At 44.7% G+C, this 15,735-nt stretch overlaps 1 protein-coding gene across 1 annotated transcript in view; it reads right to left on the bottom strand.

The window, feature by feature from the left end:
• LOC146483708 (uncharacterized) overlaps window positions 1-15,735 on the bottom strand; it is a 39,321-nt gene that overhangs the window by 14,646 nt on the left and 8,940 nt on the right. The window contains exons 7-10 of the mRNA XM_085105853.1: window positions 8,739-15,069; window positions 2,413-7,830; window positions 1,292-1,579; window positions 52-230 (exon numbers count right to left, since the gene is read on the bottom strand). Of these exons, the coding sequence (XP_084961979.1) occupies window positions 52-230; window positions 1,292-1,579; window positions 2,413-7,830; window positions 8,739-15,069 (12,216 nt within the window). The remainder of the gene's footprint in view (window positions 1-51; window positions 231-1,291; window positions 1,580-2,412; window positions 7,831-8,738; window positions 15,070-15,735) is intronic.

Raw genomic sequence — 15,735 nt, forward strand, 5'->3', positions numbered from 1 at the left:
ACCAGCTGTAAAAACTGTTACGGTTCCCAGATTGTCAGAGAAAATACCTACCAACGAAGTGTACTTCAGTAATGAGTCGATACCACCAAGATTGCTAGGTTTAGGTCGCTCACTGTGTCTTCTTACCAGCCACACCACGACCACTATCAACACAGCAATGAAGGCAGCACTTGCAATAGTGATAACCACTACCAGCTCCACAGAGAGACCAGTAGAACGAGCTCCAGAGGCTGGAAATAAACGTAGGTGGGTTAGTAGAGACAATGCAACTGACAGTCAACTCTCGTGCCTTGCGGACACCTCGCTACTACGGCCACTCCGACAATACGGACAGCAGCTAAATCCACGGCAAAAATAAATTACAGACGTTTGACTGAAATAAATTCTCGCTATTACGGACTCTCGCTATTAAGGACACTAACTCGCAATCCCGAGGGTGTCCGCAATAAAGGGAGTTGACTGTAACACTCATCATAATAATGCTTTCTATCTATTGTAGTTCTGATGTAGGGTTACTGTGCTGTGTCACGTGATAGCAACATCAACGCGTAACAGACATCTGAGTAATTCACTACGAGGCGCTCAAACGATGGCAGTGAACCAATCGGAACTGGTGTGCGTTTCGCAAAGCTCCCGAAGAGCTTTCGGGAAAAGTAAAAGAAGTAATTTTCTTATCCTCTTTCTACAGATTGATTGGTGGTTTTTTTTCGTACAAGCTAACTCAATGTGTTTCTTAATCTTGGACACCTTAAAATGTTTATACTTTCAAAATTATCAAAACTTGAATTTCTGGTGATGAATGTTGTAAATTTAAAAAAGATTTTCGGGTACGAAATCTTTTCGGGAGTTTGAAACACGCACGCCTGGTACCGAAACCTTGCAACCGATGCCGTCAAGCGTGGGAGAGCATGTCTGCCTGTGATTTTACAGGGGACAGTAAGTGTGACCCAACTTTAAAGCTTAACCAATTCAAGGTTAAAACATGTGAAAACAACAACAAATTAAAATAAACAAAATAGCCAACCAGCCAACCGACTAAAACAGTGTAACCTTGGGTACGTTTAATTAGAGCAAACTCCGGAAGCCTTTAAATCAAATAAACTCGAAATCTATAAAATACCACACTTCCTCAATAATGGAAGCAGTTGCAACTTTTAATTTGGCGTCGGAGATAATTTATTTATTTTATTTATTGCTTATATTTCGCATTTTCTATATGTATGGTTATCAGCGCATTCCCTTTTTGCTCGAAACACAAATGCAGACGACTGATTGACACAGCAATACTTACACGGCTCTTCTTGTTCTATTGGTACGGATGCGCTAACAACAGCACTCGTGGTTCCACCAACTGATGTATTGGCCATGATGAAGAAAAAGTATTCTTGGCCAGCGGATAGTCCAGTCACGTGATATGAAAGGTTGGCGCCTTGGTAAAGGACGACGTAAGTGGACATTTTGCGCATGTGCAATGAGTAACTAACAACGAGGCCATTAGGTTGGTCGGGTTCTTTCCAAGTGGCGTTTAGCGAAGAAAAACTTGTGGCTTCCAGGACTGGAGGGCGAACTCCCTCAGGTACTGGCAAAAACAAAGAAATAGTTATTAATTTTTAACAGGAGTTGAAAAGTTTTTTAAAAAATATTTCCACATTAAAATGCTTAGCGTTCTCGTCCCCAGAGCTCTTCTCTTTTTGGCGCATAACTTGCGCAGTCAAACCGAAGCTTCTGAAGTCGCGAATGAAATAGTAGTCCCCAGGCAATATCTTCTACTTTCGGATGAGCGTGATGCACCATGAAAGGTCTGGAAACGAGAGTGAGGGTGAATCACTAACAAGTGAATGAGAAGGGAGGGCTGGGTAGAGGCTGTGGGTCATTTATTAAAACGGTGTTTACCAACGTGCTTACAGAAAATCCGGTAAGTATGCTTCAACTTTGTTTGAGAAAATTTGAACGTTTGGGGTTGCCAACTCTTCCAGCGTTTTTCGATGTTGGGCCGGCCAACCATGCTCATTTAATAATTGTTTACTATAAATGTATAAATTTCCAAGTGGATGATTTAATGGAAATAGTAAACACCTCATTACTCTTAAAATAACAGGATTCCATTTAAAAACTTACTAGGATGACTGGAGACGGTAAAAGTTGAAATGGACTGCAAATTAACAAACTTGAAAACCCAGGATTCACAACTTCCACTTTGGTCTCTGGACATTACTGAGGAATTTCGCCAAAAAAATTTTGATGCAACATGACATTTCTTTCAAAAAATATTGGACATTGTGAAAATGTTCCACTACAAAAAGCTGTGTGGCAGGGACGAAAGGGAAGGGAGGGGGATTCGCGCTTTCTAGAATCTCCCCCACCCCTCCCTCTTAGGAACCTGTAATCAGCATCAACTGTTAGTTTTCCTACCTGATTCTAACGTCTGCACAACTTCCCAACGTGTCTCTCTTGGTGGTATACCTGTAGTTTCCACTTTGACAGAGTAGTTTGTGTAAGGTGTGAGACCTGTGACTGTATGATTAATCCCACTGACTGGTAACGTACGAATTTCACAGGGTTGATTGATCAACGCTGGGTCACAAACTCGCAGTGTAAGGATAAATGAAAAGTTTAATCCTTGTCTGACATTTGCGAGCCTCCAAGAAACAAACATCTTTCTGGCGCCAACCGGATTTAGGAGAAGATCGCTTTCAAGGAGGGGTACATCACTGCAGTTCGTTGACGCTAACGAGTTATTAAAGAATGAGTACGGATTGTAGCCGTTTAGCCTCTGAACGCTGTAACGTTTACCATTCCCAAGATCGAACGTTGCATTAAGCACACCTTGGTAGAGAGGTGGCCGCGTAAATAAGCCATTCACCATAAACGTTCTTCTAAAGTCAACTGATCCGTCGTTTGAAAACCGGACTTGAATGAACGATAGACCCACGTTTGAATAGAGCAGAGAAGTGTTCAGAGCTGCAACAAATGTTTTATCTGCGCTGTTGAATTGCGCTTCAATGATCCCGCCAGTGATTCCTGAGCCCTTTTCCGTTGTAACTAACGCTCCTGTTGTGAAAACACTGTCCAGTAGACTGCTGGAGAAGTTTTGTTCCGAATGAGAAACATCGAAGAAGATTTTGGTTCGATTCGCGTCGGACGTTGCCATCCCGAGCTCTGCAGCAGAAACGGAAATGGAGAGAAGACAATGGGAGCTGGGATCTTCAATGGGAACAACTGAAAGTCTAGGAAACAAAGCTAAAATTTTGACGTGGGCGTTTAATAGCAGATTTACGTCATTTAAGGTCACTGATCCGTCCCCATTCGCGTCCAAGGCTTGTAGCTGCTGTTGTGTTATGGAAGTCTGAATCTGCTGTCCTTTGGCACGACTGAAATTGAACTGCTTTTCCGTCATATAATCCAACGTGAATTTTACATCCCTTATGTCGAAAATACAATTGCCGTCCGTATCCCCAGGCTCTCTCCCGTTGGGACAACTGGAGCAAGGAGGACTGGGGCAAGCAACGACAGAGCGCCTCACGCGGGAACTGCCTGAAGGCTCTGCATGAGCTGATCTCGAACTCCTCCGCAGGTTTGCCGCACGATTGTCAGCCCGAACCTCGACATCTCCCGCCACAATACTCCTGGGCACAGGGGGCCCAATAACGCTACCGACGATGTCACCAGCAGCAACCATGACAACGGTCCCTCTGACATGCGCCGTGCCGCCGGAAGTGACTTTAAACTTAACATCTGCAACATGACGCACATGATGATCCTCGCTCTCGACGGTTAGCGCTCCAGCGATTCTCACTTTTCCGGGTTGGACGGGAATATCAGCGATAAAGAAACCGATCATGTCTGCACCTTCACTGACGCTATCAACCTCCAACAACTCATTGTCATAGGCTATTTCAACATCGAAGCTTCCCAGTACTACGTTTCCGGAGTTGATCCGTACAGCAGCTGTAAACGTTTCTCCGACATGCGCGGGCTTCACCGGGACGCCAGTGACGTCACCGATGTCCACGTCACCAACATCCTGGTCTAAATTGCAGGCGAAGGCAAGGATGTCTTTGACTAACGGAGATTGTACTGCAGTCACAGTTACATTCACTTCTCGCGGTGAATTTGCTTTCAGGGTTACCAAGCCGCTTGTCTTGTTCACCGAAATTTTGGTCGTGTCTTGGGTGCCAAAAGTAACCAATTCATACAAAGTGTTGTTTTCTGTGCTAAAAAGTCCATTAAGTGTAGAATTGTCGCTGAATTCAAGATCGACCGTCAGCTGTAATGTTGCAATGTTTCTCAAACCACTTAGCGTGAGATTTGGTCGCGTGGTGAATTGAACGGACGTCACTGTTACAGGAGTTGACTCAATGTCTAGGGTTAACACGTGACTGGACATGCCCATGAAACTGGCAATCATTGACAATTGACCACGCCCACCTCCCCACTGGACTGAAATGATGTGATACCCATCCATGGAAGCTTCAATGATGCTTTTTTGCGCAAGCTCAGCCGGTTGACTCGATGAGATGTGGTACTGTGTCCTCGTATCCCTTGTGACATCTCTTTCCGTTCCATTTGAAAGAACAAGAATCAGATTCAGTCGCGCTTGTTGATGCCTTCCGGAGTTTCCAATCGGATTTAAACGAGTAACGTTTCCCATTTCTGACGTGTTATAAGCAGGATATGAACTTGCGTAAAATCGAAACTCCTGAGCAACAACGACGTCAACTGTCACATGAGCGCTCGCTTTAACATGCGCAAACTTGATTGACAGTTCAGCTTGACCGAAACCACCACTGGAACCAGAAATGACCACTGCAGGCTCTCTCACAGCGACGTCCGTAAAGTTACTTCCGGTTTCCACGTTATAAATAGTTCGGTTATCACGTGACATATCAACGCGGTGTTCGCGACCGCTAACGTTATAAACAAGAAAAACTGTTATTTCTGCAGACAAAGGGACGCCAATCACCTCAGCAGGGTCCCCTCGGGGAGTGATTTGTCTTGAAGATGAAGTAACAAGAACTGCAACAGGCTCCTGGAAATTGACGTCAACGCTAACAAACGAGCTCTTAATTGGTTGCGGCGTGCAGTAGCCTGAATGCATTTTGACATGAAGTAGATTTCTGCTTTTATTGCTAACCGCTGAAACGCGTCCAGCTTGCACCTCGAGAGTACTGTCGTTGGTAGAGTTGATGTAAAAGCCACGAAGGTCATAAAACGTGTTGACTGTACCATCGCTGTATTGCACAGATACGACAACGGAGCCATCATCTTCCGTGATTGAAAACGTTTCATAGAGGTGGACATTGACGGTATGTTTCAAGGAACTGTTTAATGACTTCGGAAGCGCAAAGAAAAGCCGTGTGGCAACGATCGCGTCAAGGAGATAAACTCTTGTATCCTCATCGATGACTTCAAGGACAACATCTGCAACAGTTCGACCAAGCGCAGGGATGTAAACCTCAACTGTGGCTGTCCCAATGTTTTTGCCATGAACATTTAAACCCACAATTTCAGCAACGCTATTGTTTGTACTTCTTAAGTTGCCTTTAACATGTTGCGTGACATCGACACCAGTGAACAACTCTTTCCCATTGGAAAAATCCGCCCTTCCCGTCACGCGCGCATGTTGATGGCGTGACTTGCAAGAATCATTAGGATCATACCAGTCACGTATTCTTCTCAGCTTTGCTGGAGTCACGCTCAGGTAAATAGAAATTATCGGTGCCCACACAACGAACGAAACGTTCGTTGTAAGATTGCGGTGTGAAACTTCGATTATTGCTTTGCCTGATCCAGACGTTTCACTACCATTTACAAAAACGTTTGAGCAGTCATTTGCAGCATTCAAAACAGTAACGTCCAGACTTCGGCAAGTTACTTCCGTCACGTTCAAGACTCGTCCCGACGTGGTCACGCCACGGACAACCAGAGGGATGTCAATTTGTTTTCCATTCAGCAAAGCGGTGTTTATAATCACAGAGGACTCGGGGACGACAAAAAGAGCTTTTACTTCATCTCGAACGACGACAAAACGTCCAATTTCATGTCTTCCAAATCTATCCTCGAAAACAGCTTTCACTGGAGTGTTAAGAAGTTGATTCCCTTCTTGGTCACTAACTTGACTCACGACGCATTCCATGTATTCTGGGATCGAAACTGCGGCATTTTCAGTTATCTCGACTTTGATGGTGAAATACAGCGTGGTAGACGCGACAATCTCTGCACTCTGAAAACGTTTCCTGACTCCAAACACTACAAACTCGCTGGGCCCATTAAAAGTTGTTTGAACACTCCAAGAAGAAAGTGCTTCAACGTTCTTTATTTGCAAACCAGACGAAAGAGAAAAGATCAAAGTGTAAAAGTTCACGAGTTTAGGAAACTGCGCAAAGACCTCAAGTGTAAATACATCACCAACATAGAGCAAATACAACGGCGCCATAATTAAAAAGTTTCTTTCCACTTGGGGCTTTCGTTTTGCAGTAAGGGAAATCTGTGTAAGTTCTTGCACGTCTGAGGACAATAAACCATATTTTAGAGATATGGAGTGAGAGGAGACGGTAACATTTAGCCAGTCTTGTGGTATACTCAAACCTCCAACGCATATTCCTGTTTCAGTCGATGGAATGCAGTCGATATTCATCTCGGAGTTTGTAGCCAAGTTGACAAGCTTAAAGTACACTTTTGCAGGGGCGGTTTTTACATTGAAATTACGATCAAACACCTGTACCGCGATTCGCGTAACCTGATAATCTGGCCAAACGCTGACCAGGGTTGCTTTGATGTATAACGCTGGTTCTCTAAGCAGCTCAAACTTCTCTGACCACTGTGTAGCTCCTACGCTGACCTGAAAAACACCTGACATCTGAGAAAACAGACCGAGCTTAGCCTCGCCATGAATCTGAGTCAACATGGAGGGCGGATCGACTTGGAACACTCCTTGGAGCAAATACGTTAAAGGGCTTGTCTCGTTGTACTTGAAAGTCACTTTGTAGTCGACTCCCACTTGCAGTATGACGGAACTATTTAGCTGCGGTGTGCCTTTATCCAATGCGATTATAGACAGGTCGATAGTCAAATAATTTGCGTTTCTCAGAGATGATTTCGTTCTGACTTCGCCTGATGAGCTATTAATGACAAACAGCTCCGCGAGTAAACTCGAGGCTAGGATTTTATAAGCAATCACTGCGTTTTCTCCTGAATCTTGATCCGATGCATTGACACGGGCAACCAGTGAACCTGCTTGAAGATTCTCGCTGATTAAAACAGAGTAAAAATCTCTCATAAAACGCGGAGGATTATCATTCACGTCTAAGATGGTCAAGGAAACGTTCGCAAAGCTAAAGAGCGAGACGGAAGTGCCATTTGCAGAGCCAATGATGTCCAGGCTGTTGTTAGGAGTAAACGTGTCCCTTGCCTTTACAAGAATCAAATACTGTTTTGTATCTTCAAAATCCAGGGAGCGGGCAAGCTTGATTTCCCCAGATGTTGAGTTTAAAACAAACGTGCCGTTGTAGTTCCCTTCTTCAATACTATATACAATCCCACCAGCTGTACTGCTGTCTAAATCTCGAGCGTGTACACGCAGGACTGTAGAATTTACCGTGACGTTTTCGTAGACGCTTACTTCGTATAAATCTTGAGAAAAGATGGGGCGGTGATCGTTCACATCAATAACGTGAATATGGAGAACAGCGTTCGATGACAGAGGTGGAATGCCATTGTCGGTGACTGATATGTTCAACCTGTAGTCAGACACGTTTTCCCGATCCAGCACATGCGCTGTTTTAATCACACCGCTGGTCTTATTGATGACAAAGTCGGCGGCTTCGTTGCCTACAACGGAGAAAAGTAAAAGAAGTAATTCACCAATAATGTCACGAATTCTGTATTGCGGAGAAAAATGAGAAAGAAATAATAGTTTCAATGTACAGTACGAGAGATAACTGAAAGTGGGTTATAGTTACTTCAAACGTGCAGAAATGCACGTAATTTGGTACCAAACATGGCAGGTTTTGTCACAGAACAATTGAAGTTTACTCCTGACTTTTGAATGAAATCTTGCCTAACTGGATCTACGATCAATCTTTACGCGCTGAACTTTGTAAAACATGCCTATTAACCAATCTCGCTTCAGGCTGACATTTTGACGTGTGCAAAAGTTCGCCTAAGGATAAAGGGATATTCCAAGCACGAAGCTTTTGTGGGCAACAGCGCCATGTTTCATACCCACTACAAGTTTTCGTGTCAAGTGGAGACTTAATTTGAATCATCTTTGGACGTAAGACCATAGAGTTCTAAAGTGTGACGTCACAAATATTTTAATTTCGAAATTATGGGATTTGTTAGTATATTCGGAAAGAGCATGATGGAAAATGCCTACTTGCCAAAAATCAGCATCTTATTGCAATTTGGGAGCGAGATATTAGCTCTGTTATGCCGTGATGACTCCATACAAATCCTTCTAATTTTGTCTCAGTTCTTAATGTTTGGAACTGAGACAAAATTAGAAGGATTTGTATGGAGTTACGAGGGCACAACAGAGCTAATATCTCGCCCCCAATTTGCAATAAGATGCTGATTTTTGGCAAGTAGGCATTTTTCATCATGCTCTTTCCGAGTATTCTAACAAATCCCATAACTTCATAAATTTAGTTTTTGTGACGTCATCACTTTAGAACACTATCAGTATGGGGATAGAGTTCACCGGTGGAGGATCGGCTGAAATTACAGACTAGACTAACCTGAGACTATGGTGAAGTTAAGCACGGCATTTATCCCAGAATCCCCGTCGGTCGCGTTCACACGCGCTATCAATGTACCGACAGCTACATTTTCCCTAACGTACACAGGGGTCACGTGATGTATGACAGGTGTCATGTCATTCACGTCGATCACTTCAATCGTCACCAGAATGCTACTTGACAGGGGAGGGGTCCCTTGATCTTGCACCGTTACGTTCAAGGTGAAAAGCTTCTCTTTTTCAAAGTCAAGGCGTGAAGCTGTCTTGATAACACCATTCGACGAGTTCACGGTAAAGGCGTCGCCTGCGTTCCCTTCGACTATAGAGAAGGAGAGATTTGCGTTTGAACCGCTATCCGCATCAGTGGCGTTGATCTTGACAACGAAACTTCCTTGTGGCACGACTTCCAACAAAGTCAGGTTACGCGTTACGTCGCTGTCAATCACAGGAGCATTGTCGTTAATATCCCGGATGTTGATCACAACCGACGTGTTGTCTTCGAGAGGTGGCATCCCATGATCCTTAGCATTTACAGTCAAAGTTAATTGGTGCACGGTCTCATAATCCAAAGCTAGCAATACAGTTATCTCTCCGCTTGAGTTATTGATACTAAAAACACTCTTGTTTCCGGCGATAATCGCATAAGATAGAAGACCGTTTAAATCCTCGTCGGTGTCATTTGCGTGAACGGATATCAACGCCGTACCAGGGGGATTTTCTTCGTCGATTTGCACCGTGTACACTCTTTGTTCAAAGTATGGGCTCACGTCGTTAACATCTACAATTCGCACAAGAACGCTTGCGTTGTCGTTGTATTTCTCTCCAGTCAACGGCGAGATCTTGAAGGCGTTTATTTCGAATTGGTACGCATCTTCGCTCTCTCGATCAAGTTCTACTAGTGTTGTTACCACTCCTGTCGTAGAATTGATCCTGAAAATCGAAGCAACGCTCGCGAATTCAGCGGATATGTTGTAAACGATTGAATCTCCATTCGGATCTACAGCAAAGACGGTGACAACTTCGCTTCCTGGAGAGCTGTCTTCAAGTAAGGAAACATTGTAAAATGTTTGATTGAAGCGAGGAGGGCGCCGATCGTCTTCAACTGTTACATTGATTTGAGTTGTATTGTACAGCGGTGGAGAACCTTGGTCTGTCACGTTGATGGTAAGTAAAAACAACGGAATACTATCGTAAAGTAAGGAGCTATTTAACTGGAGAAAACCAAGATCGTTTATTGCGAATTTGTTGAGCTCATTACCGGAAGTAATCTTGAACTGTAGCTGCGCATTAAGACCCGCGTCTGCATCGGTGGCGTTCACGCGTGTCAACGTGTACCCTACGTGAGCAGTGTTCTTGATCGTGATTGGCTCAGTGGTTTCCAAATAGGGTGTATTGTCATTGACGTCAAGAACTGTGATGTTGAGGACCAGCTGTGTTGTTTGAATTTCCGCGAAGCGTTGTACTGCCAAATTCCATGCATGGATTGACAAGGAATAAAAACTCCTTTGCTCTCTGTCCAAACTTCTCTGCAAAGACACCTCTCCACTGATGTTTTCAATGGAGAATTTTTTGCCAAAGTTTCCACTAAATATGGTAAAATATGTGTCCATATCTTGCCCGGAGATATTCTTCGGTGCAAACACATAGACAACTGTGTTTGTTGAAATATCTTCAGGGACAGTAATGTTGGAAAGGCCGTGCGTAAACCGCGGTGGATAAAAGACCGAAATGTTAACGGTGATGTTGATTGAAAGCGGAGGTGTTCCTAAATCAGAAACCTTTATCAACAGCTGCAGAAAACTTTCGTAAAAACCAAGAAGCGACGAATTTAAGAAAATCACACCAGTTTGTGTATCAATCATGAAAAGACTGAAGGCGCCTTGGAGAAGATGAAAGCTTAGCGCTGCGTTTATCCCACTGTCTTTGTCCGAGGCATTTACTCGACAAACTTCGCGACCCGCGGGTAAATTATACGGGATTGCCTTGTGCGGGACAAGATGAGGCACAGGCGCGTTGTCATTTTGATCCAAAACGGTAACGTTAATTGTAGCATTAGCACTAATGTTCTGTCCATATTGCGCTCTGACAGTCAGAGAAAAGAAAGTGTTGGTTTCTCTATCAATAGTATTATTAACCAATACACGGCCGTTGTTTGAGTTAATTTTAAACGGCATATTTTCCTGCAGGGAATACACTATAAAAGCCGATAGAAGGCCTGGAATGTACGCCGTTACTCGAACAACACTCGTGTTTTCTGCGCTATTTTCTGTGACATTCGCTTCATAAAACTGAGAAGTGAAAAAGATGTCAACATCTGTAGCGTAGGTGACACGAAATTCAACAGTTGTATTGGCAGTTAACACTGGAAAACCATGATCCGAAATCAACACGGTGATCTCATAAATATCTCCAATTTTTCCTTGCAGAGAACTGTTCAGCACCACTTCGCCAGTTGTCGAATTCACCGTAAAAGTTCCATTCCATGAAGAGTTTCCAACGATACTGTAACGAAGCCGAGCGTTTTCACCAACATCTGCATCAGAAGCGATCACTCTGGCCAGCGGATTTCCTATGGCAGCATTTTCGGGGATTTTGATCGCGCGACTTGGAACAATTTCACGGACAACTGGTGCATTATCATTTACATCACCGATAACAACAATAACATGCGCAAGAGCAAGCTTTTCTCGCCCCAGGGATCCCCCGTCAGTAGCTCTTATTGTTAAGTTGTATCTCGCCTTCTGCTCCCTATCCAAAGATCTTGCAATGCGAAGGTCACCCGACGTCGAGTTTATAGCAAAAGGCAGCGCTTCAGGACTTAGCAGACTATAGGTTATTTTGCCGCTGTTTCCGTGATCTTTGTCCGTGGCATTGACAGTGACGACTGACGAATTCACAGTTGCATTCTCCAAGACATAAGCGTGATACACAAGCTGCTCAAACTGCGGCGTGAAGTTGTTTTTGCAAGCAGCGGAGCTCAGCGAGTTGTTAAACGTGATAAAGGGGTTGTAGTTGTTGTTCGTGTTTATGCCCACAACTTGAATGGCAACTTGCAGATTTAGTGATAACCTGAACTGATAAAGGAAGGGCGGACGAGGATTACCAAGAAGAGCTGAAGACCGCCTCACGCTCGAACGGTTCTTGGAGTCGAAAGTCACGTGATACATACTGAAACCGATGCCTTCCTGAACCAGCTCAAACGGAGCCTGGACACCAAAACTTCCGTTACCTAGACTAACACCCCGGATAAGGTTTCCATAGAAACCAACAGCTCTTTGAGTTCCCATGGTCCCTGCAAAATTAACGGGGCTCCCCTTGTATGTGAGATCGAAGAAGACAAAAGTGTTTGTAGCCAAAGCGGGGCCATCCTTCGATGTTAACGTGACGCTGAACGAGAGCTTGCAATCCGAGTTTAGGAGGTGTACTGGAGTCACATTTACAGCAGAGACAAAGCGGACTAAATCCAGCAGCGCTCGCACCAGGTAAAATGCATCAGCTGGGTTCACTACAGTGTTGTGATCCGTGTCGAGATCACGTGATTGATTGGGTGCTAACGATTGGAGAAACAGATTCCCAGCAGCGCTTGAGAAATTGAAGCATGAGAAGGAGTAGTATCTGAGTACAAACAGCACATCACTGAGGTCAAACAGACAGTCTTTGTTCACGTCTCCAGGGGGGAGGGGGTCGATACATTGGCAAGGAGGACTAGCACAAAATAAAGATCTACGCATGCGCCGTAAATGAGCCTCAACTACGTCTCGTCTATCATTATCACCAAGGCTACGCCGCTTTCGCTCACTGCTGCCAACAACTTCTTGATCGACGTCTCCAGCGACTAGTGAAAATGCTCCGAGATCCGTGGTTACAGAGCCGAGAATTGCGGCTACACCAGGACTGGTTGCATTAAACGTGATGTCCGCTACTTCTAAAACACCAGTCAGGGACGACTCGCTATTACAATCGAGAACAATTTTCCCAGGCGAATTAAGGTTTACTAAGCAGCTACTCCAAACATTTCTTGTTGTGACAGATGTCGCAGCGAGTTTTCCTTGGTCATAACTCAGGGTCAAATCCATTGTTTTCACTCCTTGACCTCCTTCGGCGTTCAAACGCACTTTAATTTGAAACGACGAACCAACAGGTCTTGGCGGTAGAGGCAATCCTATCTCCTCTCCAAGATCTACATCACCGACCCCAGGTTGAAGGTTGCAACTGACAGTTATCACGGATGTTACCATAGAAACTGCCGCATTAGCGGTTAAAGATAATGTCTGGTGGTAATTTCGCCGGAGAGTGATTCGACCCGTTGACGAATCAACAGTAAACACCTGGCTGTTTTCACTGGTTAAAGTTATTAACCCTGGAAACAACGCTGAACTTCTTTCGTAAAACTGCTCTACGCGTCTCCCATTGTCAAATGTCAAAGACAATTGCACTTGCGCAACAAGGGAATTCTCCACGCCAGACAAAGTTCGGCTGTTTTGTGGTGACAACGCCTGTTCGGATATGTTGGCAACGTTTACTGCAGAGCTGTAAACAAACACCCCCAAATCCGTCGAACCAACACCACTGAACAGCCCATCAAGAATCACCCATACTGACGTTTTGCCAGATGGAAATGTCACCTTAGGTTGTACTGTCACGCGATTTGCAGCACTTTGTCCCACCGCGAGCACATCCGGGGACCTGGATGAAAATGATGTAAGCGGATGGCTTGTAACGTCATACTTGGATTGGTCGGACATCACCATGGAGAGGCTTAGTGACGCAATCTCATACGAGCCTGTGTCAGCAATGCGGCTCAACTTATTGATAAAAGGAGATCCAGGGTAGGGAGGGTAAGGCTTAGCATGTAACGCAAGACTTAGATACCTAACAATATTGATAGTCACAACATTTGAGATTGCAAAATGAGTGAAGCGTACCACAAGTTCTTTCTTCCCGACTGACCCTTTCGTGTTGGCTTTTATCACTGGTCGGTTGTTTTCATCGCGTTGCACGGTAAAGAAGCCGTCCGATTGACTCAAGTCGTACACAGTCCTGGGGTCTGAACTCATGTCCACGCGGTAGCCGTTCTCAAACACTAATGTCACTACAATAGGGCTTGACGTTGGTATCCCTGCGATAGTGGATTTATCTCCTGGAAAAGATATCTGTGGTCTTATGCCGGTTACTTCAACCGAAATCGGACGAGACAAACTCACATTCGTCATTTCATAACCTAGACCTAGACTAAAGCCATTCGGGTAACATGCGCTTGCAGCTAACGACCAATCAGCTTGAAGTATTCCAGGACCGGAACCAACAGAAATCGCCTCTGATTGGCTCGTTATCTGCAGCACGTGATCGTCAAGTGACTTGAGCGAGAGACCGAGTTCAGAGTTTAATTTTTGCCGTCTGCCATCGCTGAACGCGACGTGAGCTACAAGGGCACCACGAGTGTGGTCACGCCGCAAATCCTGGTGGACAGAAGCCACAGCCATTTGTGTTGACAGCCTGGCGTAGGGTGAGGCCGGAACGCTTACACTCAGATTAGTTACCATGACAATATCAATCAACTTGACATCGACAGGATTCTGGGATGTCACTGTGACGTCAGCACTGCCTAAGATGACACCGTTCAGTGAGTTAACAGCTCTGATAGTAGCTCGACCTGGAGACATCCCGTAAACGTTTCCTAAACGATCTACAACCGCTACGGACTCATCCAGGCTTACCATAAGGCTACGAACAAAGCTCGTTGTTGAGATGTTTTCAAAGTGGACTCCATCGTAAGAAAACAGTGCTTCGGACTGAATTTTACTCCATTGATACCGCTGAACGCATTTACCGCTAGAAGCGTTGAACTCCAGCCAACCAGAGACTTGCGCGAGATCCGGGTACTTCACAGTTAGATTCAAAGGCAGAACAGGATACCAAACGCGAAATACTACAACCGCCGTCACACTGCCAACACATATCTGGACTTGCGCTTCAGTGGATCCTTCCGGTTCGCTACCGTTCAAAAACGCTTCGGAACAGTTGTCAGTAACTTGGATAGCTTTCGACAAACTGGTACAATTTGCTTTGGTCAACGTTGTAATGTCACCTGATCTCTGAACAGCTAGGAGCTTTATGTTTGTTGTCACCATTTGTCCGTCGATGACAGCCGTGTTCACCAACTCAGAAGGTTCAGCATACGGAAGTAGTTCTGTAACGTCGTTGGCAGCAATGCTTATGGTCCCCAGCGTGTGCCTTGATTGGCTAGATCCATCGATCATGGCCGCCATAACAGGGAGAGGCTGGCCTCCGATTTGAACTTCCTCATTGTTGATATTACTGAGATACTTCACCTGTTGTGCAAGTAAAGAGAGGCAACCATAAGAAACATGCCAGTTGACACTTTTTTTACCCTCACTGGTTACAAGGCAATGCCATAACCACTATCGATCTATCCCTGGCCTCCAAGCAAGCTCTTGGGGGAGGATGGTGGGGGGAGTGGAGAAGGAACAGCTTCTCCCCTCCCCCACCTTCCTGTCCGAGAGCTTGCTCGCACGCTAATCTATCACTACAGCATAAAGCAACTACGAGTGTATCTATTTATCACCACGGTCGAATTGTTCTAAGTCTGATTAGCAGTAATCCTGGGTAAACATTGAACAAAACCTATAAATTAAATTAAAATACCTGAAATTTCGAAAAATATAGCTATTATGTGAAATATTTGTTGAAGCACGTATGAGGAAAATGGAGGAAAAATCGTGAACTAAAAGACTAAAAAGGTCTAAAGTTTCCTCTTAAAAAAAAATGCTGTCATGACTGTCATGGATTGGCATTTTGAAGAATTGCTGTTTTGTAATAAGTTGCCGTTTTTCTTTGTGGTATGCACCCGGGTGTAACTTTGGGTACAAGCAGACAAGTAGAGAGACCTGCCAAAATAATGGAGACACCCTGTAACGGACTAGCATCGCATCCAGGGAGCGCTGTGGTCTGGGCCGACTTGTTTGAAGCACAATTAG

Source organism: Pavona decussata, unplaced genomic scaffold (genome assembly GCF_977016875.1).
Source record: "Pavona decussata unplaced genomic scaffold, jaPavDecu1.1 SCAFFOLD_38, whole genome shotgun sequence".
NCBI classification, from domain to species: Eukaryota; Metazoa; Cnidaria; class Anthozoa; order Scleractinia; family Agariciidae; genus Pavona; species Pavona decussata.